Genomic DNA, 25,958 nt, shown 5'->3' with positions numbered 1-25,958 from the left:
CTAGGACTTAGTAATTAAAACATTATTTCTGCATCTTGATGCTGGAGTAACAAAGTTGTAAAGAAGGCAAGGAAAAAGGAGGGTAAAGTTGGGGGACTTAGCAGACTTTGTAAGGCTAATTTTGACTTGAAGGCACTCTAAGAAAGAGAAGATAGTTTTGCGGTTCATCAGTAAACTAAAGCCTATGGAACATTTTATGGGAGTCATTTTAAAGGCATGCCATTTATCTTGAATAACGGTCTTCAAGCCTTTACGTGGAAGGTGCTGTCCTGTTCTTCACTCTTCTCCGGCTCTCCTAAGGTAAGGAATGTCAGCTACAGCATGAAGAATAAAAAGTCTGAAGGCACAAGGGGAAAGGTGTGCAAGGTACAGGGAGAGGATAAACTCGACGTCCTCTCCCCTGTGGACCTGGGAAAAGATACAATCAGATCTTCAGTTCTGAGGCTGCCTTTCTGATTAATGAAGGGAGAGTTAAGAAAACAGCCTGGAAACCAGATGAGATCTGGATGGTGATGGGAGCCAAGGCCCAGAGGTGAGGATGAGCCGGACTGAGTTATGGGAAAGTCAAGTGATAGCCTGACAAAGACTCTTCCTCTTGGGAGTCCAGAAGGTGGTTATGATAATAAACACTGTGATGATAGTAGCTAACATAGCTTGACTTCCTTTGTCTCTTGGCTCTCAGGACCCCATGCTCTCCTGATTGCCTTCCTTCCTCCCTGGCCATCATTCTCTGTTCTTCCTTTCCTCCTGTGTTAAAAGTACACCAGGACCTTGTCTTTTCTCTTTGATCTCTTTTCTGTCTACAGAGAAGACAGACTCCCTAAGTGATTTCATCTAGGCTCAAGGCTTTAAATGTCATTGAGGTGACAATGACTCTCAAATTCATTTCTCCAGTCTGGACCCCTTTGTACAACTCCACGCTTGTCTACCCGGCTGCTAATTTAACTCTACTTAAAGGCCTAAGAAGTATCTCAAACTCAGTGTGTCTTCAACAGAACTGATTTCCCCTCCTTGCCCAACCGAAGTGGCTCTTCTTCGTTCATTCTTACCCATTCTTTAGTTTCTCAGACCAAAAATATTGGGGTCACTCTTGTCTTCTTTTTCTTACAGGCCACCTGTAATTCATCAGTAAGTCAGTCTTGTTGTCTCTGCTTTCACAGTCTCTCCTGAATCTGGTTACTTTTTATCATTTCTACTCTAGTCCAAGAACACTCCAGTAGCTTCCTATCTTTCTGTTTCTGCTTTTGTTCCTATGTAGTAGCCAGAGTCATATTTTAGAAATGTAAATCAGATTATGTCACCTTGTGCTTCAAGTCCTTTGTTGGCTTCCTATCACTTTTAGAATATAACTGAAAACCCTCACCTTGGCCACAGGCCCCAGAGAAATTTGGCCTCTGGCTAGCCCTCTGACTTCACATGCCATTATAGTTTACTCCTTTGGCTACACTGGTGGACTTTCCGTGCCCTAAATGTCATGCAGGTCCCTGCTCAAATGTGGCAGCCTGCCCACTCTTATCTAAAATAGTCATTCCTGCTACCTCCATTGTCACGTTATATCTCCTAAGTCTTCTTTATTTTTCTTCCAGGTTGTACTATCTCTATTAGTTAATTATCTGACTTCCTGATTAGAATGTAAGCTCCTTCAAGGCAGGGACTGTTTTTTCACTACATACCTTCAGGCCTGGGGCATGGTAGGCACCCAAGTATTTCCTAAATGAAAGAATATTTTGAGTATTTACTTTGTGCTAGGCCCTAAGCTAAAACTCTTGACATCGATTAGTGATTAATCCTCCCAACAAGTTCTATAAAGTTAGGCACTATTATTATTTTACCCATTTTACAGATAATAAAACTGAGACTTACTGATAGTTATGTGCTGAGTTTATAGATGGACCCTAGGATAATATTGGATACTTAGGGTGGAGTTAGATCAAAGCCTCTACAGTATTCTATTTCCTTCACTGCTAAAATATTTAATAATGTCTTATAGAAATATTTTCTAGATCAACTCAGGTTTTGATCATTGAATATTGGGTCAAATTGTAAGATAAAATTCAGTTTTGGATCAAGAAACACAATGCTTTTGATATAGGAATGGACCTTTCTTTCTCCAGGCCCCCACAGATGCCACAGACTGAAACTCATGGATTTCTGATGCCAGATGCAGTTCTCATGGGAGGCATTATGTAAATGGCAAAGATGTTCTGCAGTAGTGGTTGTGTTCTGTGTAATTGGTCTCCACACTTCCATTCATGCTTTCCTCCAATCCAGTCTCCATGCTTTAATCCATCCATCACTGTAATCAAGCCACTCCAGTGACTTCTCACTGCTCAGGGGTTCACCAGCTCCTTGAGGTCTGTCCACGACCCTGAGATTTTAGTGCTTTTCTACCCTTTGCTGCTCACTGCACTTGGGCTACACCTGTCAAACCAGTACGTGGGTTTCACATCCTTCTTTTTGCCCCAGGGCTTCCTAATGCAGTTCCCTGGCCTGGGATACACATTGCCCAGTGGGTCAGAGCCTTGGAGCCAGATGGTCCAAATTTCAGTTCAGGCTCTGGCCTTGGGCAACTCAGGCGCTCCAAGTGTAAAATGGAGATGATAATAACGTGAGGTTATTGTGTGGATTAAATGAGTGTGTACATGTAATCCTTTAGCACAGTGCTTGGAACATAGTAAGCATTCAGTAGGTGTTGGCTGATATTATCATCACTCGGCTTTCCTTAACTATCTCCTTCTTATCCTTCAGCTCCCCCTTCTCTTTCACCAAATCAGAGTTTACTGACTAAAAAATTGTCTTTTTTATATATGTTTCCTTTTATATGTTTCTGTTTATATGTTCTTATAGGACCCCATGCTTATCTAGCATGGATCTTACCATAATTTGAAAGCATGTATTTATTTTGTGTGATTATATGTCTGTCTCCTCCATTGACTCTGAGCTCTAGAAGGGTGGAAATAACTCTTTTGCTTGCCATTGTATCCCTAACCCAGTGCCTGGTACATAGTTTGTGCTTAATAAATGTGCTCAGTAAATATGCCCAGTGAATAAAGGGCTCTTAACTTTTCCTTTCTTAAAATAGGATCTTGGGATCTTTTGTGATAACCCTTCCTTTGAGAAAGAGTAATGTCAGCGTGGAAACTAGCATTATTTCAGACTTGGGAGCTCATTGAGTACAAGTACACAGGGCAAAGGGGCAGGGACTACTGGAAGATAGGCAGAAAGATCAGGAACATGGACTTGTCTGGATGGATGTTGTTGTAACATCTGGGCTTTGAGTGATGCACCATCCTGGATGTAGCTATGATATTCAACAGTGATTCAGCCAGTTCCTATATAATCCCTGCTCTGTGCTGGGCATTGAGCCAGGTGCTGAGCACCTCACCCTTCTAATTGAATGTATGTTTCAGGGGAACTACTTGGAAAGATGAATGCTGAGAATATTAGCATTTATTTACGTCTTTTGGTGTTTTTACCATATGGCAGTGCCTCTTGGGTGTGTGTCTTGTGTGTGAGGTCAAGAATTTGTTTCATACCTACACAAGAATCGTTATGCGAGGCAAGCTTGTCATATCTGAGACACTGGAGAAAATTTTGCAGCAGTAGATTTTAATGTGGTAAGATACCTCCGTCTGCCATGAGATTCCATATTTCCTGTGAAATACAAAGTGTAAAAGACAATTGTAAAGACCTGGGGAAGAAGAGGGATTTCTAGTACCTATTCCACTCTTCTGCCCCCAGTGTACTTTCCTTTATCCTTGACCTTCCTGCTGACCTCCATCAGCACATCTTCTTTTGCCTGTACTATTTAAAACCTGGTAATCTTTCCTCTTGTTCCCTGTTGTATTTCTGTTCTCTAGACTGGAATTTAGATACCTCCTTTCCCGGAGGTTAATGATTCTTGCCAGAAGCTGAATTAGTTGGTTGCTCAGGGAGAAAAGACTCAGTAAGCAAGTGGTATTGAGAGAGCTACATTCCAGTTCACAAATAAGCGTCACCTACTTATGAAGTCAGTACCGTGAGTGATATAGAAAGAGGGGTCCTGGTTTCCAGCCACAAAGAAGTGACAATCTGTAAGGAAAGACGAAACGAACATATTCATTAGTTTTTTGGATATATATTGAGTATCTACCATATGTCAGGCACTGTCCTGGGAGCTAGGGGATAGAACAGTGAATGAAACAGAAGTTCTGGTCTCATGGAACTAACATTCTAGTGACTCATATAATAAGTCAGGTGGTCATGAGAGCAATGAAGAAAAATAAGGCAGGGTAAGAGGATGGAGAGTGAAGTGAATGCTGATTTAAATTAAATGGTCAGAAAAGGGCTGTCTGATAAGATGATGTTTGAATAGAGAACTGTATGAAGTTAGGGAGTGGGCGAGTCAGATACCTGGGAGAAAGCATTCCCGGCAGAGCAGTAAGTACAAAGACCCTGAAATGAGAATGTGTCTTTAGTAAGAAGGCCAGTGGCACTGGGGTAAAGGTTGAATCTTTGGAGAGGAGGTCACAGAGGGAGTGGAGTTTTGTTCAGTGTATGATCGCAAGATTCACTGAGGTTTGCCGTGGAGGCGATCTGGATTATGTCTGAGAAGGGTCATTATCTACAGTGTGGAGATGAGACTTTTCAGGGGCCCAGGGGAGAAGTGGGGAGCCCAGTTAGGAGGTATTGCAGTCATCCAGGCAAGAGAGATGGTGGCTTGACCAGGGTGGTACTGATGGTGGTGGTGAGAAGTCGTGGGATTCTGGATACATTTTGAAAGTAGAACTGACAACGTAGATCAGATGTGGAGAATTGCTGGTGGAGGTGGGTCCAGATGTGGAGTATACTGTGTGTCCAGAGAAATCTTGATAGAAGAAGAGGCCTCAGGTGCAGAAGGAGTTAAAAAGGGGTCTTGAAAAGTGGCATGAAATGGTGATTTTTATAGGAAATAAAGCATTATGAAGTATACAGCACTTAAAATAGAGTTATGTTCTGACTGTAGTCCTCAAAGATATGCCAGGAGTCCATTCCTTGAAGAAAAAGTGTTGATTTGTCTGAGACAAACTCTGTCCACTGATAACACCTGACCCTGGGAGGCATAAATATTTATAATAGCTTTTACATTGGTGAAAATATGGTTTATATGTTGAACATATTCATTAATTACTAGAATTCCAGTCATATGTGCATGCTTTCTGGGAGACAAATTAGAAGTCCTGCACACTGTGTTTTAGCTCAGTTGACTTTGATACAAGAATCACTGTGTTAAATATTGCCCAGTCTTTTCAGTGATAGAATTCTCTCTATATTCTTACTGTGAAAGTTAATAAAATTTACTGGTATTTTATGTGTATATTGCATAGGTATATACTGTTTTGGTTTTTCCTTTTAGGTTCCTGAAAATGGTACAAGATTTAATGAAATTAAAGTTACGCATGACCTGTGGAGCACATTCATCCGCGTCCCTGTTTGGTGTGGGGCAGCGTAGAGGACCCATAAGACATGGTCCATGTACTGAAGGGATTTTTAATGTGGTAGGAGCACCAGAGATTTGATGGCACATCTAAAGGACTCCAATGTAGTATTTTGACTCTTGCCAAGAAGTAGAATTCTTATATTATGCTTTAGCTTATTTATCAGTGAACTTTTCTTGCTTTGGTTTAAAAACCACGGAATATGGTTATCATACCCAGCAAACATTGGGAGAATTTAAAACAAGATAAAATACCTAGTTTTGAAAATTAACATTTGTGTAGTGCTTTACTCATTTAATCCTGTGAACTAGGTATTACCTCAGTTTTATTTTTAACTATTTATTTGTTTGGCTGGGTCTTAGTTGCGGCATGCAGGATCTTCATTGCCGCATGTGGGATCTTTTAGTTGCGGCATGTGGGCTCTTAGTTGTGGCATGTGGGATCTAGTTCCCTGACCAGGGATCGAACCTGGGCCCCCTGCACTGGGAGCGCAGAGTCTTAACCACTGGATCACCAGGGAAGTCCCTTACCTCAGTTTTCTTTTTTTTTCTTTTTAAAAAAAATTTTTTATTAATTAATTAATTAATTTTTTTTTGGCTGTGTTGGGTCTTCGTTTCTGTGTGAGGGCTTTCTCTAGTTGGGGCGAGCGGGGGCCACTCTTCATCGCGGTGCGTGGGCCTCTCACTGTCGCGGCCTCTCTTGTTGTGGAGCACAGGCTCCAGACGCACAGGCTCAGCAGTTGTGGCTCACGGGCCCAGTTGCTCCACGCCATGTGGGATCTTCCCAGACCAGGGCTCGAACCCGTGTCCCCTGCATTGGCAGGCAGATTCTCAACCACTGCGCCACCAGGGAAGCCCCTTTACCTCAGTTTTAGAGGGGACACAAAAGTGTAGCAATACCCAAGGTCACAGAAAAATCTAAATCTATATATATATATATATATATATATATATATATATATATATATATATATATATATGTATATATATATATATTTTTTTGGTTGCGCTGTGTGCCTTGTGGGATCTTAGTTCCCAACCAGGTATTGAACCTGGGCCCTCAGCGGTGAAAGCGCAGAGTCCTAACCACTGGACCATCAGGGAATTCCCTAAATCTAAATATATTTCTTAATTGTTCTTACTGATGCTGGTCCTTTGTTTCCAAATCCTATACCCTTTCTATTACATGTTCTCTCTCCCCCCTCCCCATTTTTATTAATGGTTGGAAACATCCTGTTTCTTAGTTGGGTTAAAGGAAGTGAGTTGGATCACAGCTGTTATTCAGAAAGAAAAATCCTTTGGCACATATGAAAATATTAATTCATTGTCCGTGGAAGTAATAGTGGAGTTCATGGGCTTCTGATGTGCTCAAGCGCTGTCATTAATACTTTATCCTTATAACAGTTTTTTTCCTTTGCAGAGTTTTGGAGTTTAAAAAAATTTTTGCTAGTAAATATTTAAAATAGTCAAGATAATACAATGTATATGTAAATATAAAGAATAATATAAAACAACTCTGTAACTACAACCCATTCTAACATATAGAAATGACCCATACCTTCTGAGTCTTTCTGCTTACACTTTCCCCCCCTAAGTCAGGTAACAAGAATATTGAATTTTGCATTTTTCCAAGGTGTCTTTAATATAACTATCTTTCATTTAGGAATTAAAATCTTTTAAATATTGTGGGTAAATTTCATCTTGTTTGATATAACTGTTATATAAATGGCTCTTTAAAATTATATTTTGATTTACTTATTTATGTTAAAGATATTTTTGTTGCCTGGAGGCAGTTATTTAAAAGGCAGTTTGGTATAGTGTATACAGAAGTAGAAATATAATGTTGTGCACATGAAAGTTATCTAACATTATATACCAATGTTACTTCAATAAAAAAGAAAAAAGGTTGTATCTTTCTTATCTTTCTTTGTATATCTAACACTTAATACACAGCAAATGTGCCCCAAAAAAGTTTGTTAAATGAATTCATGCATCCATGTGCTGAGTGGAATGAATAATAGCTGGAAAGAAAAAAAAAGATAAAAATAAAAAGCAGCTTGGTTTTGAAGATGGAAGTTAGGAAAATTTATTAGTTTCAGAAGTTTCAAAGATCTGGGAGAAGGGTATATTGAGGAAGAGGAAAAGGATTTCGTGTGAATCAAGGAAGTTACTCACTGGCATAGTTTTTCTTTTTCTTTACTAGAGAAAAGGGAACAAAGGAGTAGGATCTGAAAACTTGCCCTTTCTTAAATCATTCTTGGCAGAATTGGTACTACCAGTGAGTAGCCAAAGATTTAATGAAATGTGGCTTAAAAGTTTTATGACAGCGGATTTCCCAAAGGTTAGAAAGTGTTTATTTTAACCGTGGTTTTGAGTGGTAAAGTCTACTTCAGAGGTCATATCCTACATCTTGTTATTGCCCTCATTGCTGAGCCACTGAAACCTGGAATCTGGTTCACGAAGTATGACACTAATTTCCATTTTCTTGGTAGAGTTTGTGTGTGGTCTTTCATCTTTTAGGAACTATAATTCTCATAGTTCCTAATTTCAGATGTTGTAAGGAGAGTTCTGAGCAGTGCCTGTGATACAGTTTTGGGGGGCAGTGGTCATAAATGTGCATTTACATGCACATATGTATGCATATGCATAGAAATGCCTTACCGTGTTTGCCTTGGTGATCGCTGCATGTAGGGAGTATTTAATTGATGGGTGACTGGGCTCAGGAACTAGACTCTCCAAACTCACATCCTGAATCGCCACTAGCTAGCTCTGTAGCCTTGGGTAAGTTACTTAACCTCTCTGTGATGATTTCTTTATAAAATGGGGATAATAAAACATCTGCCGTATTGAGTGGTTGGGAGGATTAAACAGGTTTGTGCACAGAAAGTACTTAGAGCTCAGAGTAAGTGCTCCATGAATGTTGGCTATTATTTAAATCTTGTAGGTAGTGCCTTTTGTTTAGAAGTATACTTCTTTGCTTAGGCTACCATTTGTGTGTGGGGAGATGTTCTTTCTAGAACCATGTCTCCTTGTCACATGATTATGTGCTGTGTGAGCCTTGTTAATACTCTGTCAGCATTTGAGGTTGGAACATAAGTGTGGCCATACCCCGTGGAATCCAGTGAGAGAGAGCTAAGCACCGTAGCAACTGTTGCTATTTGTATCCTGAGCAACAGCTGCCCGGGGCAGATTTATTTTTTAATCCTGATCTCAAATAGCTTGGGATGTGGCCCTGCCTTAGAGAAGTGGATTGGTTGGTCTGGGCTTTGAGGCGATTTCATGACCACATGTTACAAAGATTCTATTCCGTGTGAAATATGAGGTGCTAAAGCTTTGTGTGTGTGAGGGAGGAAGAGAGGCCAAGCCTCAGCATTCAGTCAGTCCCTGAAGTATGTGACTGGGTTAATCACATGAGAAATCACTTTAAAAAAATAATTTATTCATTTTTTGGCCACGTCGTGTGGCATGCGGGATCTTAGTTCCCCGACCAGGGGTCGAACCCGTGCCCCTGCGGTGGAAGCACGGAGTCCTAACCACTGGACCGCCAGGGAAGTCCCGAGAAATCACTTTTAATATAGACAGTGAAGCTTCATACTTTTCAGTCAAAAGTAATTTTACTGTTTATGACATTCTACAGATGATTTAGAGGTCTGTGTTTCTAGTGTATACATGCACACACATACGTACACACGTATATACATATATCTAATAACTTACGTATTAGTTATTATCAATTGTGGATTTCACAAATAAAACTATCCTTCCAATGAATGCTTCATTACTAAATGCTTTTCTTAAGTAGATAATAGGATCTTTAAAAAGCATTTGTTTTAAATAGTGGTTGGATTAATTCAGTAATTTTCTAATTTTTATTTCTGATATATTGAAATATTTCAAGCCTTATGAAGCACCTTGAAATAGTAACATGGTCCATTTCCAAATTTTGTCTGCTAACTTACCTAGGATTCAGTCACAAGATATTTACTGAGCACCTACCATGTACCAAGCTCTGTTGTAAATTCTGGTGACATCTAGTGAATGTCGTTGGTCTGATTCTTTTCAAGTTCTCTATATAGATCCTACCTATTAAAAATGTGATTATTTTTGTTTTTCGATTGCCCTATTCAGATTCAGTGGTATGAATTTACTGATTTGGTTGTTGTGAGTTTACAGTATAACATCATGCTGAACTAAAAAACATTTAACTGAGTCACTTATAAAATCAAAACATTTTCATCCTCTAGGTATTATTAACCCAAAGAACCCAAAGGAAGCTCCAAAGTCCTTCAGCTTTGACTACTCCTACTGGTCTCACACCTCGGTGAGTGTACCCATGGTGCAACGTGGTAGAACAGTTGTGGGTTTTAAACCTTTTGAAAGAGCCTGAAGATCCACCGGGAAAACAAAGATTACCAACATCTAGGGAAATGAAGAGTAAGACCCTTTGCAGTATCCCCTTACTGATTATAGGACCCCAAATCTTGCTGGCTTCTAGGGTTTGTTCCTAAACTAGAGTTTGCTTCTGCATCTCTTTGTTATGCATTTTTTGTTCTTTTTTTCCTATTTTGTGTTAGAGTAGGAGATGTTTTAAACTATTGCAAAGCCTAATTGCCAAGGGAAGGGCCTGTGAAAGGGGTTGGAAAACATTCTTCACTGAAAGCTGTGTTTATTGAGAAATAGCCACACCACCTGGAGCAAATTAAAAGAAATATTTTTATATGTGGACTTGATCTTTGATCTTTCAGCCCCATTTTCCACTTAAAATTTTCTTGGAGCTCCCTGTGAATGGAAGAGTGATACCTTTAAGGTTATGGAAAATGAAATGTAATCATGTCAGATAATTTCATGTAGATATTTTTATGTATGGCTGGCCTGGATGTCTCTGATAGTGCCTCTGTGTGTGTGCATTTAATGGGAAAAATAAACTATATGTAGGGGGGACTTAAAAAATATATTTTAGGTGATTATTCTGATATCAAACACTTCTATTTATTATAGAAGTAATCAAATAAGCATAGGAAAGAATATGAATAAAATGCCATTTATTTTTCCTTTTAATCTTTATAGCCCGAAGATCCCTGTTTTGCATCTCAAAACCGTGTGTACAATGATATTGGAAAGGAAATGCTCTTACATGCCTTTGAAGGATATAATGTCTGTATTTTTGCCTATGGGCAGACTGGTGCTGGGAAGTCTTATACAATGATGGGTAAACAAGAAGAAAGCCAGGCTGGCATCATTCCACAGGTAAAAAACAAAAAAACAGAAGAATGAAAAACCTCTGTTCATTATTACTCTTAGTCCTCAATTGCATTAACAGTTATTTTTATTAGCAAACATTTATTCAGGGACTATTGTATGCGAGGCACAAAGATAAATCCCTTTCCCTGAGAGGAGCTAACAGTCTGATGGAAAAGACTGATATGTATTCATGTCTGTTTTTAAAGGTGGGAAAGTTGACTTTTTGTAAAGGTTTTGCTGTATATCCAATGCCATGTTACTTTATCTTTTGAACAATGTTATCAGCTTCTTTAAAAAGTGATAGTATGTGTCAGGCTCTGTTCTGAATCCTGGGGACACCTGGTGAGTGTTGTTGGTCTGATTTTTTTTCCCAAGTTCATATATAGATCACCTCTTAAGAATGTGTTTATTTTTGTTTTTTGATTGCCTTATTTGATTGCCTTTCCTTTTATCCTGTTAAAATTAATTCTATCACTTAAAGCTTGAACAATCTGAGATTTTTTTTCTTTTTTAAGAGCAGTTAGTCTTTTGATTCTGTATTGTTTGGGAATGGAGAAAAGTTGTGACACAGGTACATTTAGGAAGAACTTCTTTTGCTAGTAACAGGAACGTGGTTTGCTTTTATTAATGATATTTGGGATTAATTTTAAAGTGTTCTTTTACTGTAGGCCTATTGTGGCCATTGCTATATTCTGAAAATAAAATATATAAGGGAGCAATAGCTACTTTTTTGAATGGATTATTGGATTATAATTTTAAATTCAGCTATATAATTGAAATGCTTATTATTAATAAAGATTAGGACATTTTCAGAAAAAGATGAACATACTAGCGTGCACACACACACACACACACACACACACACACACACACACACTCACATATATTTTTTAAAATTTTGACTGTGCCAGGTCTTAGTTGCAGCATGTAGGATCTTTAGCTGCGGCATGCGGACTTCTTATTTGTGTTATGCATGCGGGATCTAGTTCCCCAATCAGGGATTGAACCCGGGCCCCCTGCATTGGGAGCACGGAGTCTCACCCCCTGGACCACCAGGGAAGTCCCTATTTTTTTTTTTTTAACGTAAAAAATAATGTCTGTATTGAGACATATATTTGGGAATTGTCCTTCTTTGTGTATAGTAATGGTAATAATTATAATGCTAATTAGAGAAAACATTAAATATAGCACTCATAATGTGCCAAGCACAGGTCTAAGTCTTTGCTTTTACTACTATGTAATAACTTCTTTGACAATAAAATAATTGTTTGTAGATATAGCAAGTAATATTAAATAGTCCTTCTCTTTCCTTTAATTTGTTTGTTATTGGAATTCTTTTATAGTTACATATGTATCTCTTTTCTGGTAGAATTTTTGAATATTTTATTTTGATGCCAAAGTATGAATTTTTAAGAAGACTTATGTTTTAGAAACTGCCACTTAAAATCCATCTTAAATTCTATTTAGACTTCTAGAGAATCATGAACATATAGTTCATTTTTCAAATGTATATTGATTGCTTTAATACTAAATATATAGCAAACGAAAATTCAGTGGATTTTTATTAATTATTCTTATTTAAAACATCACATATTTTAAATAAATTCAAAGGATAGGGAGAGTGAAATTTTATAATTTTCCTGATCTAGAAAAATTGTTTTCTGTTAGAAATGTCACTGTGTAATGGAACAGCCTCTCATAAAAGGGATTGGAATCTTAAGGCAGAGGTAAAGGGGAAAAATTTATAGAATCAAAATTATTCTCAAAAATACCTTTATTCACTCTTTTCAAATAGTGTATATTCTCTCTATGCATATATGTATGAATTTACAATGTGTATAGTAACTGAGAACATATAATAAAATTTATATATCATGATAAATAAGTGTGCAAAATACAGTTTAATAGTAGTTTTACTCCTACAATTATAATACTGATAGTTGAGTCACAGTTAATTCTAGTATAATATGAAGAGTTGAATTCACATGAAGTAAAATCAATGACATAACAATAGAAGAGACATAATCCCTTCTCTTCCCCTATGTGTGGCTTTCTTTCTAAGGAAACATTATTGAGGTGATACTGTTGAGGAACAATAGGGGTTAGATGAGAAGAATGTATTAAAAACTTTCCTTTCATTTCATTCAAAGCATTTACCTTTGATGTTGATGCCATTAATATTTAGAGAAAAAAAGAGAAAGGGGATCTCGCTAATCCCTTTAGCACGCATGGGTAACGTAGTACTTCTGATTTATGCTCTTCGTGCCTCTCGTTCTGTTTCTACAGTTATGTGAAGAACTATTTGAGAAAATCAATGACAACTGTAATGAAGAAATGTCTTACTCTGTAGAGGTGCGTACATTCGTGGGTTAAAAACAGAGTCCTCTGTGCTCCATTCCCTCAAATGCTACTTTTAAATGGTTCCGAATTATGACTGAGCTATAGATCGCTTAACCATTGCCCCAATTCTGTACTTTGAGGCTATTTCTAAGTTTTGATTATAATGAAGAATGTTGCAATTAAATCCTTGTTCATAAGTTTGTGGCTTTATTTTCAGTTATTTCCTTTTTATGTATGTTGGTTGTCAGATGATACATTTGAATTGCCAAATGGCCTTTTGAAAGGCTATACCAATTTTCCATTCCATCAGGAGGGTGTAAGCACCCACTGTGTCCTCGTCAACGTTTAGTATTTTTGTTTTTTAATCTTTGCCAATTTAATAAGGGAAATTTTCTCACTCTTAAAATTAGAATTTCTTTGATTAGCAGTGTGATTGAACATCTTGTAAATTATGCATATGCCTGTTTACATTTTGGGATTGCAATGTTTTTGTTATTCATTTGCATGAACTCTTCCCCCTTTAATATTATTAATAATGACTTTTGACAGGCATAGGTTTTAAAATATATGTAATCAAATCTCTTCTCCCCTTCTCCCCTTTGTAATTGTTTATAATCTTGGAAAGTTATTCTCCATTCAGTGTATATACCCTAGTTCTTTTGAGAAGAGGTCTGTAGAATTACATTATATATGTTCGTTTATTTGATAAACATTTCCACTTTTTTGTACAAGTGCTTTATGAAGCTGTTGTTTTACACATCCCCATTTTTGGTATTCAGTTTCATAGTAGCTGAAGTTATTAAAACATTCTGTTAACATGAGCCTGTTGTTTTGAGAAATCAGTCTGTTTTTTAAGTGACTTCTAGATTTTTTAAAATGTATATGTTGTGACTTTCTATAGGTCTTATGCAATTCTTAGTTGACCCACTTAGCTGCTTTGGGTTTTTTCTTTACCTATAAAGTGTTGTATAAATTTCAAAGAATTCTGCCTGGTAACTATCATGCACCAAAAGGGGAATGTGCTGCTCTAAAAATATTTTTTGTTAAAATGAATTCTCTGAATAGCTTGTCTCATCCTATAACTATTCTTTTTTGAATATTAAATGTATAGCAAATGAAAATCAGTAATCTTTATTAATCATTCTTATTAAAATATCATAAATTTTAAATAAATTCAAAGGATAGGGAGAGTGACAATGTGATTGAAGTTTTTGAGCTTATAGGTAATAAAAGAAGCTGCCATTTTCTTTCATGTTATTCAGAGTTCACAGGCTTATTTGGAGTGCACAGTGTATCCCTAATTGATACTTTGTTGTTCTTCACACTGGTGGGACCTCTACCTCCTCTCCTGCCTCTCTCCCTTATTTACTCTACTGCAGCCACACTGGCCTTCTTTTTTTCTTTTTTTTTTTTCTTTTTTTTTGCTGTTTCTGGAACACACCAGGAACATTCCTACCTCAATGTCTTTTCATTTACATTTCTTTTGGCCTGAAATTTTCTTTCCTGGATGTCTTTTTTTTTCTTTCTTTCTTTTTAATATTTATTTATTTAGTTGCGCCAGGTCTTAGTTGCGGCAGGCAGACTCCTTAGTTTCGGCAAGCAGGCTCCTTAGTTGTGGTTTGCAGGCTCCTTAGCTGTGGCATGCAAACTCTTAGTTGTGACATGCATGTGGGATCTCGTTCCCTGAGCAGGGATTGAACCCGAGCCCCCTGCATTGGGATTTCAGAGTCTTTGCCACCAGGGAAGTCCCAATATCTTTTTGACTAAGTTTTCACCTCCAAGTCTTTTGCTCAAATCATACCCTCTCAATGAGGCTTGCCATGACCACCTTATTTAATTTTGCAACTTGCCCTCTACCACAGCACTCCTGACCTCTCTTGCTCTGTTCTTTTTTTTTTTAATAGTATTCATCACTTCTAACCTACTTTATAATATTTTACTTATTTTTTATGTTTGTTGTTTATTTTCAGTATCCCTTTTAGAATCATAAGCTCATTAGGGCAAGGATCTTTATTTACTGATGTATGCCAAGGGCCTATAAAGTGCCTGGAAGCTAATGGTGCTCAGGGAATTGAACTTGCCAAGTGGGGTATATGATGGTTGGTTCAGAAGTAGTGATGTCTTTAGATGGATTTGCATATTAGAGAATAAGTAACGGAGCACATCAACCTTACTCAGGTTATTTGGGTCCTCTTAGTACCATGCCTGTGTGAAAAGGGACAGCAAGTTTTCCAAGAAAATATAATATCTTCCTGGGATTCAGGATTGTATGTACAAGTTTTAAGTACACAAGAATGATTAAAGTTACCATTTCAATTTCTCATCTAGAATAACCTGCTTTAAGAAAGAATATTTGTTGTCCTGTTGTTTTATTCTTGTAATAGATCAATTACTTTATCTTTTGAGGGTTTTCAGTATTTTAAAAACTGACTTTAAAATACAGTATAAATATAGTCAGAGAAGACTGAAAGAGAATGGAATGGAGATACAGTTTTATTTCAGATATTCTGAAAATGTTTCTCTAGAAATTTAAACTTGAAGAATGCAGGAGTTACATTGTATGATTGAACAACTCAGTGACACGGAAGTGTTTTATTCCTAGGGAAGCATCGTGATAAGGCTTACTGTGGTGAATTTTTCCCACTTCAGAGCCTTGTTTGCTTAGAAGTCTGATCTTGTAGATCCTTCAAAGCCAGACTCTTGAGTGAAGCTCATTTGACTGATGTTAGGAAACCACCATGTTGGTTTGTTACTTTCCCGTGAGGAATAAATATTACCCTGACCAGAACACTCACATTAGCAAGACTGGTATATTATCCTCCTGTGGGCAGACCTCTATTGGAACCCTGTTGTTTTTTTTTGGTGAGTATGGAATTGGAGAGGAGTTGATTAGACAAATTAAATGTTCAATTGCTTCAGATGAAGAAATGATAGCCTAATACATCCCTTTCCATGATAGGAATGTTCTTGCTGATGGGACAAGAATTCCTGAAGTGTACTGTCTGTGGCTTCCCCTTTCCCCAGGGGACTTGGATAGGTCCTCCCAAACAATCAGGTTCCATGCTAACCAACCCTTACCCCTTCTGATAGATATATGTTTGGTCACAATGTGGCCAGACTTAAAGTATGAGTCGCAGATCTCTTTTGTCTTCCCTGCTCTGGAATATTGATGTTGTTCCTTGGTTTTAACACTAATAGAAATCTTGTTTTCAAGCTTTTGGAGTAACCTCATTGTAATCCCCAGTTATTGACAACAGCATGCATTAAAAAAAACCAAAACACTAATAACTGAAATAACTGATAAGTTACTACTAAAAATGATTTTTTTTCTGCCTGAGACAAGTAGGAGCTATTGTGTGCTGAGAGAGCCTGTTTACCCCCTTTTCTTTCCTGAGAAAGTCAGAAGGCTGGTTCTAACCTACTCAGTTATATCTGTGCTACTGGTAATAGAATAAAAGGGACTGGAATTGGTATTTCACGTTGTAAAGGTTACTGATCTCTAATTGTAGAGCTTTTACTAAAAGGTGAAAAGATAAAAAGATTTTAAAATCATTTTAATGTATAGGATTTCTTTTTCCAAGTCCTCTAAATCACTTTAATAATATGTTCCTAGGTGAGCTACATGGAAATTTACTGTGAAAGAGTACGAGACTTGCTGAATCCAAAAAACAAGGGTAACTTGCGTGTGCGTGAACATCCACTTCTTGGCCCATATGTGGAGGATCTGTCAAAGTTGGCAGTAACTTCCTACACAGACATTGCTGACCTCATGGATGCTGGGAACAAAGCCAGGTATGGTAGGAAATAGACTGATGACTGAGGTCTTTGGTATATTTTGAGGCCTTTTGTTCCTGGTTAAGGATTTGAGACCACATTTATAACTATGAAAGTTGCTTTCACTGTGGAGTCCTCTGATCCTTTGGCTATGCTGGAGAAGCAGGGCTCTCAGCATATTTGGTATCCTTCTCATCCAAACAATGCACTGCTGAAACACGTTAGAACTTTGATTAAGTTTTACTATTAGGTTTTCATCAAGTTGTGGTAAAATGTTGGTTATCACATGCCTATGGTAGTTAATTGATTCCAGAATAACTGAGCACCTAATAAAGAATAAAAATCAAATGCCTTGGTGGTTTCTAAAGGTATAGCTGGAGTATGAAGAATGATTCTGATGGGGTGCCTTTGGAGTTGGCAGGTAACTTGATAGGTTCACAGATAAGGTATATTGAGAGCAATTTTGTGTGACAATCTTGTAATCTGAATAAGTTTAAAGCTGTCGCTTGTGATTGTTATGCTTATAATTTGGAGGCTACTGTCATTTTAGCATTCATCTAAGGATTCTGTTGCATGTGGTCACATTTATGTTTTTTTAGGACAGTGGCAGCTACCAACATGAATGAAACAAGTAGCCGTTCCCATGCTGTGTTTACCATTGTTTTCACCCAGAAGAAACATGATACTGAAACCAACCTTTCCACTGAGAAGGTAGGAGAACTTCAGTGTCTGGGCTTGAGTTGTGTGGAATGGGGATTTTCAGAAGTCCCTCCTGCTACCTTCTGATTTTGTGGAAGGGAAGAAAGTTGCCCTTTTACTTAATGAAGGGTATTTTATACTTTCCACTAATCATTTTTATTCCACTCTAAACCAGTTTTGAGCGTGGGTTCTTGAGTGAAATTGCAAGATAGAAAATAAGGTTAAGAAAAAACAATCCAAGACTTTTGAGTCTCAAAAACTTCTCTATGCAAGAGAGTTAAGCAGTTCTGTGGGGAAGAAGACCCTTCCTTTTCTTCTTGACTGGAATCTCTTAATTACCTTGTTAGCTTCTCTGGTATGTGTGTTTTACTTTTTTGAGCTCTGATAATGTTACTGTGGAATTAAACTGTTTAAGCAAACAATTAAGCAGACAAGATGTGTTTTATTCTTGGGAAAAAAATAACTGCACAGCATTTCTGATGTTCCTCAAATACCTGTGCTTGTTAGTTTCTCATTTTCTACAGTGGTTGGTTAAATATAGTAGACTTTGGGATTAAACTGCTTGCTTTAGATCTTAGTCTGCCATTTTTCTGCAGTGTTATGTTGGGCAAGTTAGTCTTTGTGCCTCAGTTTCTCTAACCTCATAGGATTGGTGAAGAGGGGTAAATATTAGTATAGGGTAAGTACATCTACTAGTGCCTGGCACAGAGTAGCCACTCAATAAATGTTAATTTTATTTTTATTACCATTAATAATAGACTTACGTTGATTTCTACTCTGCCTACATTCCTAAGTAGCATGCAGCTGGATTTTTAAATCTGAAGTTAGATTTATTGTCCTGGCTGTTATAAAAGATCTTGCCTTATAAACTGAGTACTTTGTGATGCTGATATCACTAAAAACTAAAATCAGCTTTTAGTTGGTGACTTGTTTGTTCATTTTAGCTGAAGATTATTTTTCAAAATACACTCTTCATATAGGTGATCAAATAACTTGACACTGCCTAGCCAGAGGTTCTATATTAATGTCATTTAGTAGTCAGTATTTGTCTGAATGGCACCAAGGAACATGCTATGTGAAAGCATTTTTTCTTTTCTTCCCTGATGTTAAATCTACAAAAATGATGATGTTAACCCATAACCATAGCTTCTATTTTGGATACTTTTCTGTAAACTTTCCTGAAGCTTTAAAAAAATTTTTTAAACAACTTTATTGAGGTATTATTGACGTACAACAAACAACACGTATTTAGAGTATAAAATTGGATCACATATGTATACAGTAGTCCCACCCTTTCTTTATCTGCCGGAGATAACATTCCAAGACCCGCAGTGAATGCCTGAAACTGCAGATAGTATCAAAACCTTATATATACTGGTTTTTTTCCCATACATTTATATTTAGGATAAAGTTTAATTTATAAATTAGGCACAGTAAGAGATTAATGACAATAATAAAATAGAACAATTACAATAATATACTGTGGTGTTGATATGTGAATGTAGTCTCTCTCACTCTCAGAATATCTTATTGTACAAATTTAGTGCCTTTTCCATCTTAACTAAGCAGTTATCACACACTGTGGCCATAACTTTTGCAGCCTGAAGTGCAACAGCAAAACTAGCATGAATTTCTTTTTCCCTCTTCACAATTTCATGAATAGAAGATTCATTGTTACCGTAGATATTAGCAACCTCAGCATACACTTAAAGGAAGCACTTTGCAGCTTCTGTTTGGCATATCCGAATTGCCAGCATTACTACTCTTGCGCTTTGGGGCCATTATTAAGTAAAATAAGGGTCACTTGAACACCAGCACTGTGATACCACAACAATTGGTCTGATAACTGAGCCGGCTACTAAGTGACTAAGGAGTGGGATATGCTGGACAAAGGGATGATCACATCCCAGGCATGGACCGGGATAGAGCGAGATTTCATCATGCTGCTTAGAATGACACACAATTTAAAACCTATGAATTGTTCATTTCTGGAATTTAATATTTTCTGACTGCAGTTGACCATGGGTAGCTGAAACCGTGGAAAGTGAAACGGTGGATAAGGGGGGACTACCTGTACACCTGTAAAACCAGTACCACAATTCAGATAATGAACATTTCTTTTACTCCCCAAAATTGCCTTATGCCCCTTTGTAATCTCTTCCACTCTCATCCTCAGGCAATCCCTGATTTGATTTCTGTCACTGTAGATTAGTTTACACTTTCCAGAATTTTGTTAAATAGAATCATATAGTACGTACTGTTTTCTGCCAGCTTCTTTCAACTCAGCATAATGATGTAGAGATTCACCTGTATTGTTGTGTGTATCCATAGTTCACTCATTTTCATTGCTGATCAGTATTCCATTGTATAGATATATCACAGTTTGCGCATTACTTCATCTGTTGATGGTCATTTAAATGAACAGTTTTTGATCATTACAAATGAAGATGCCATGAACATTTGTATGCAGGTCTTTGTGTGCATACTTGTTCTCTGTTTCTCTTGGTAAATACCTAGGAGTAGGGGACTTCCCTGGTGGTCCCGTGGTTAAGAATCCACGCTTCTACTGCAGGGGGTGCGGGTTCAATCCCTGGTCGGCGAACTAAGATCCTGCGTGCCACACGGTGTGGCCAAAAAAAAAAAAGAATAAAACACAACAACGAAAAATACCTAGGATTAGGATGGTTGAGTCTTATGGTAGGTGTACGTTTAGTTTCTTAAGAATCTGCCAAACTGCTTTCAAAAGCGATTGTAAAATTTTACATTCCCATCAGCAGTGTGTGAGAGTTCCAGTTGCTAGAAGCTTCATTTTTAATATGCCATTTAATGGGTTAATGAGTTTTATACATTTTTATGACATATCATTTTAAAATGTGTTTATCCTAAAATTACTTCTTTTAAACCAAGGTAATGGATATGAACTTTTTTTGCATGCTCTTTTAATTGACTACAGTATGTTTGTCTTCTTATGCCACGTATAAGAGGTCTAATTAACATTTTTAGTGTTCTGTATGACTTAATCTTTTAATTTCTTGCCTCTAAATGTTTTCTACTTCTACCTTCCTTATTTTTTAATTGCCCCAGTGTTATTGTTCTTTACCAGGTCAGTAAAATAAGCTTGGTGGATCTAGCGGGAAGTGAACGAGCTGATTCAACTGGTGCCAAAGGGACTCGATTAAAGGTATTTATTTTACCAAACAAATAGCCTAGTCAGTAAATGTTCTTTGGGAATTCCCTGGTGGTCCAGTGGTTAGGACCCCTCGCTTTCACTGCTGAGGGCGTGGGTTCAATCCCTGGTCGGGGAACTAAGGTCCCGTAAGCTGTGCAGCGCGGCCAAAAAAAAAAAAGTTCTATGACACAGGTCAGCAAACTATGGCCAGTAAGCCAAATCCAGCCCACTGCCTGTTTTTGTAAATAAAATTTTATTGGGACACAGCTACATCTATTTGTGTATTGTCTGTGGCTGCTTTCGTGCTATAGTGATAGGGTTGAGAAGTTGCAGCAGAGACCACATGGCCCACAAAACCTTTTACAGAAAAAATTTTCTGTCTTCTGATCTGTAACTTCAATGCAAAGATATGTTACATGATAATAGTTAAGGTGGACTTCATGGTCAAGGTGAAAATTGAATTGTATTTTGAGGAACAGTCAGAATTTGGTTAGATGGAAGTAAGGGACAGTAATGGGAAAAGAATACACAAGATCTAGATGTGAGAACAAGCATGGAGTTTTCTAGAGATATGCTTAACAGGAGGAGAAATTTCATGTCATTGAGTTGTCGGAAGAAGGCTGCATCTGTAAGTTTTTGGAGCACAGACATCTTGACGATACTTCAGGACTGTGGGTTAGGCATGTGGTCCTGGCATGTCAACAAGTGGAGAGGAGTAAAGATTGAGGGTTAAAGGAGGTTTTTAGAACTTGTGGTCATAAATAAACAAATAATGCTAGCATATGGTTAATTGTATTTTATGTGTTATATATGATATGGCAATAGTAGAAATTATCATAATTCTTTTATGTTTGGTGTTGATTTCAGGAAGGAGCAAATATTAATAAGTCTCTTACAACTCTGGGTAAAGTCATTTCAGCCTTGGCAGAGGTGGTAAGTGTTATACTTCATTGCATGAGAAAATTTGTTCAACACACGTACTTGACGATATTTTATGGTGGCTTACGAAGGATGTTCTCTTGGTCCTTTTATATAATCTTGCCTTTCTCCTTTTAAAGCTTTTCAGATAAGATACTGGGTATAACACACTTTGACTTTGTACTGAAAATAAAAGTGATTAAGGAGAATGAAAGTAAATGTAGATCTGTAAAGGCTAGAATTAAAACTAGGTCTTTGCAAAGACCTAAGGTTTGACTATTTGAACCTTATTTTATATCTCTCATAAAAACCAAGTGTATTTATTACATATTCTTTTCTATATGATCTTTTCTAAATAGGATACTGTACATTTTAGAGTATTTTGAGCAATTTGCCTTGGTGAATGCTGTTGATTTGTGGGCCAATAATATACTTATTAAACTAGTTTTATTTTTTCTTATTCCTTAGCTGTGGAACACTAAAGCTGAAACAGTTTTTGTATAAGGGACTTCATTATTTAGGTTAGAAGCTAAGGAACTACTAGGTACTGTATGCTTTAATTTAGTTTAGTACCTCATTTGAATCCCTAAAAAGAATGAAATGTTTTCTTGCTTGTCTCTGAGAAGTCATATTCAATTTATGACTTAAAATTTAAACAGAATATTTTCTATTTGGAGGCTTATCCTGTGTTTTCATTCTCTTTTAAATGCTTTCATCTGTAGGATAACTGCACCAGCAAGGTATGGTGGGGCTTGGTAGGAATGAACTAGCTGTATAATCAGTTGTGATGATTTTAAATCCTCAGCAGGATATATGGAGGCCTAAGTAGGAATGGGACCTTCAAAAAACTTTTTATTTATTTTCTAGCACTGGAATTTAGAATTGCTGTTTAGGGTGACCGTGAATCATGAGACTACACACCAAAATTAATTTAGGGAACATGATGTGCTTTGGAGAATGAATAAGGGAACAAGAGAAATTTGAGGATGCTTCTATATTGTGTTATCTTATGGTGCTTCTCCTAGTGATCTATAAGATTGTCACTTGAAGAAGTCACCTATAAACCTCTTAAAGAGCAATAAAAGAAATTTCTTATGGGTACCATTCTAAAACATAGGTGGCTTCTTGAAATTATTGGTATATATTTTTTAAACCTCTTTGTATTATCTTGTTTCCTACCATGGAAAGTCATGGATTTATTTAATCATTAAAAGAATTTTTTTCTACTGTTTGATTATACATAAAGTGAAGGCTCTAGAATCAAGTTAAATTTCTAACTGTATCTACAAAACACATTATTTGCATCCTTATTAATCCAGATACAATAGATTTTTCTTTTCCTTAAATTCTACACAGATATTCTAAAATTTATTACTACTCTTTAGCATAAATAATAGAGCACTTTAACAGTTTGTTCTGAATCACAAGAGTAACATCAGGGATAGAGGCAGTGTCTGCATTGAAATATTTTTAAATGTATAGATTTGTGTATTCTCTACTTCTACAAAAATATTAATAAAACATAATGCTCTGTTTCTGTTTTCTGTTTTTTATTTTTGTAAAGCTGCCTTAGATTAAGACATCTCTCTGCTATTTGATATTATACATGTGTGGATATTCTTCACATATCTAATCTGGGTCCCAGAACAATGAAGACTTAAAATTTAGTGATTATTCTGACTTGTCCATTTGCTTATCTGTTAACATCCATATCAACCAGAAGAAGAGTCCTAGTTTTCTATGTATTTCCCACACTGCTCTATGCCACAAAATTTTGCAGATGATTTTTTTATAATCAGTTTTATAAAACCCAGTTTAGTACTTTGTATCTGTGTCATAAACTGTAACAGATCAGAAATAAATTTTAGTTTTTATGTAACAAGCATGAGTTTTGGTGAATTAAGATGTATTATTATTTCCGCTGAGGGGAGAAACAGGATTATTACCATCCATACTTAATAGTATTTCTTTTTAGAGAGGGTAATGATCTAAGTAAAGCTTTTTATGTAAATACTGAAACACTTATTTTGAAAAAATTATGGATGTGAGAACAGGAGATTAATTTGTATGAGAGCAAATAGAGAAGAAATGGCTAAAATTCTGTGGTATTTTCAAGTGGAAAAGATTGAAGTTCTATTTATGCTTCTTCATTTAACTGCTTCTTAATTTAGTCTAATTGACAGAAGTGAAAATAGAACATTTTAGAATCTGACACTGCTTATTTTTACAGTGCTGTTGGCAGTCACTGTAACTGGCATACTTTAAATCTTGCAGCCTTTTCAGTACTAACCACAGGCAAAGTGGAGTGTTTAGGTGCAGTGGGGAACGGAAAGGATAAACTGAGGTTTCAGGCCCCAAGAATTTTATAGTGGAATGAAAGTCGCACTCGGCTGTGAATGACTGAGACGGTTAATTCTCGCTAAAGGTCTGTGTAATTTAGAAATAGAACCTGCTGTGGAAAATGACTTTGTAATTGGTGGAACGTGTGTCTGTGGGTGGAGTAGGATGAGATGTAGGGGACGTATTTGATGAGATGGAATTCAAGTGCCAACTTGCCTACTTCCTTTCCTCCTCAACAAACCAGAGTCAGCTACTTAGTACTATTTTTCTGAATACCCACGCTTTAGCACGAAGTAGATCATCCTTAGTTTAATGTAACCTCAGATTATACCAGGAATGGATTATAAAACTGCCTGTTACTGGGGAAATGTTGATCAGTGAACTCTGGCTTTCCCCTTAGAAGCTTCTTTGTTGTTTTTTTTTTTAACGTCTTTACTGGAGTATAATTGCTTTACAATGTTGTGTTAGTTTCTGCTGTATAACAAAGTGAATCAGCTATATGTATACATCTATCCCCATATCCCCTCCCTCTTGCGTCTCCCTCCCACCCTCCGTTTCCCATCCCTCTAGGTCCCCTTAGTAGCTTCTTAAATTGTCACAACATAGTAGTCAGCCAGCAGATATTGGAGTAGCTATTATACACAAAGCGTTTGCATTGTTTTTCACTTTCAGAGGATATAATTTTCTCCATTTCAGCACTGGCTTTGTGTTGGTGCTTTTTGCTTTATCCTGTGATAATGAGAAGGGACATGGAGAGAGCAGTACAAGTAAACTATTTTTTTTTAAATTTTTATTGGAGTATAGTTGATTTACAATGTTATATTAGTTTCAGGTACACAGCAAACAAGTAAACTCTTGATAAATATAGAAACTTTATTTTGCAGTCTTTTTAAATCTCCAGATTAGCAAATTACATCACTTTCTTAGACCTTTTCACTTTGAGTCCAAATTCTAATGGTTGGATTTATTTTGAACATAATTTCCTTTTAAAGAAACCAAATGTATATTAATATACAAGAGTTACTAGATATGCAATATCCCACTTGCTGATTTGGTGGTTGGCCAAGTAAATTCATTAACTAAATGAGTTGTTCCTACACATCCAACCTGGAACACACAGGATTCATCTTTGCCCCTCTGCAAAAGTAAAAATTATTATTTCAGGATTGGGTATTAGATGATATTAAGGAATTACTGTTAATTTTGCTAAGTGTGAGAATGGTCTTATAGTTACTTTTTTTTTTTATAAAGTCCTTCTCTGTTAGAGATATGTACCTGAAGTATATTTAGGTGGAATGTTGGATTTGCTTTAGAGCCCTACACGAGCTATAAAAGACAGGGTATTAGATAATAGTATTGTATTGGTGTTAAATTTCCTGAATTTGGTCATTGAACTGTGACTGTGTAAGAGAATGTCCTTATCTGCTGAAGTGTTTAGGGATAAAAGGGCATGGGGTCTGCAGTTTCCTCCAAAATGGTTCAGGAAGAAAAAATGTAGAAGAGTGTTTGAGTGATAATTGAAAAGTGATTGGCAAAAAATTGATAATGGTTGGAGCTGCATGATGGATATGTGGTAGCTCATTATGCTACTCTCCAAACTGCTGTGTATGTTGTAAATTTTTCAAAATAAAATATTAAAAAAATTATTTATTGGATGAGCTTTGGGTATTGTGAAGAACTGAAGCTGTGAGTGTTAAATTTCAACAGTGATGACATCGTACTGTAATTTAATTTACTTGGGAATTTTAGACTGGTTTGCCTTTTGTGTGAATTATTCCTCTCTAACAACGCTAAGAGAGGCTAAGGCCATTTCTTTCTGTTTAATAGAGTAAGAAGAAGAAGAAAACTGATTTTATTCCGTACAGAGATTCTGTACTTACTTGGCTCCTTCGAGAAAATCTAGGTATGTTGATCCACCAGTGTGTGGATCTTTTTAAAGCTGTTTACTGATTATGTTTTGTGGTTAATTGTCCTGTATTTCTGTTTTTTGAGAAGAAAAATCTCTATTACTAACTTGAGTAC

At 36.8% G+C, this 25,958-nt stretch overlaps 1 protein-coding gene across 8 annotated transcripts in view; it reads left to right on the top strand.

Annotated features, from left to right (window-relative positions):
* KIF1B (kinesin family member 1B) overlaps positions 1–25,958 on the top strand; it is a 145,140-nt gene that overhangs the window by 28,571 nt on the left and 90,611 nt on the right. For all 8 annotated transcript variants that reach the window (XM_082460853.1, XM_082460852.1, XM_082460851.1 and 5 more), the window contains exons 3-10: positions 9,700–9,776; positions 10,523–10,702; positions 12,983–13,048; positions 16,650–16,828; positions 17,410–17,521; positions 20,613–20,690; positions 21,546–21,611; positions 25,764–25,839. In XM_082460853.1, the coding sequence (XP_082316979.1) occupies positions 9,700–9,776; positions 10,523–10,702; positions 12,983–13,048; positions 16,650–16,828; positions 17,410–17,521; positions 20,613–20,690; positions 21,546–21,611; positions 25,764–25,839 (834 nt within the window). The remainder of the gene's footprint in view (positions 1–9,699; positions 9,777–10,522; positions 10,703–12,982; positions 13,049–16,649; positions 16,829–17,409; positions 17,522–20,612; positions 20,691–21,545; positions 21,612–25,763; positions 25,840–25,958) is intronic.

Source organism: Balaenoptera physalus (genome assembly GCF_965194825.1).
Source record: "Balaenoptera physalus genome assembly, chromosome: 1".
Taxonomy (NCBI): Eukaryota; Metazoa; Chordata; class Mammalia; order Artiodactyla; family Balaenopteridae; genus Balaenoptera; species Balaenoptera physalus.
Note: the sequence above shows the minus strand (reverse complement) of the source record. Positions and strands in the feature narration are given on the sequence as shown.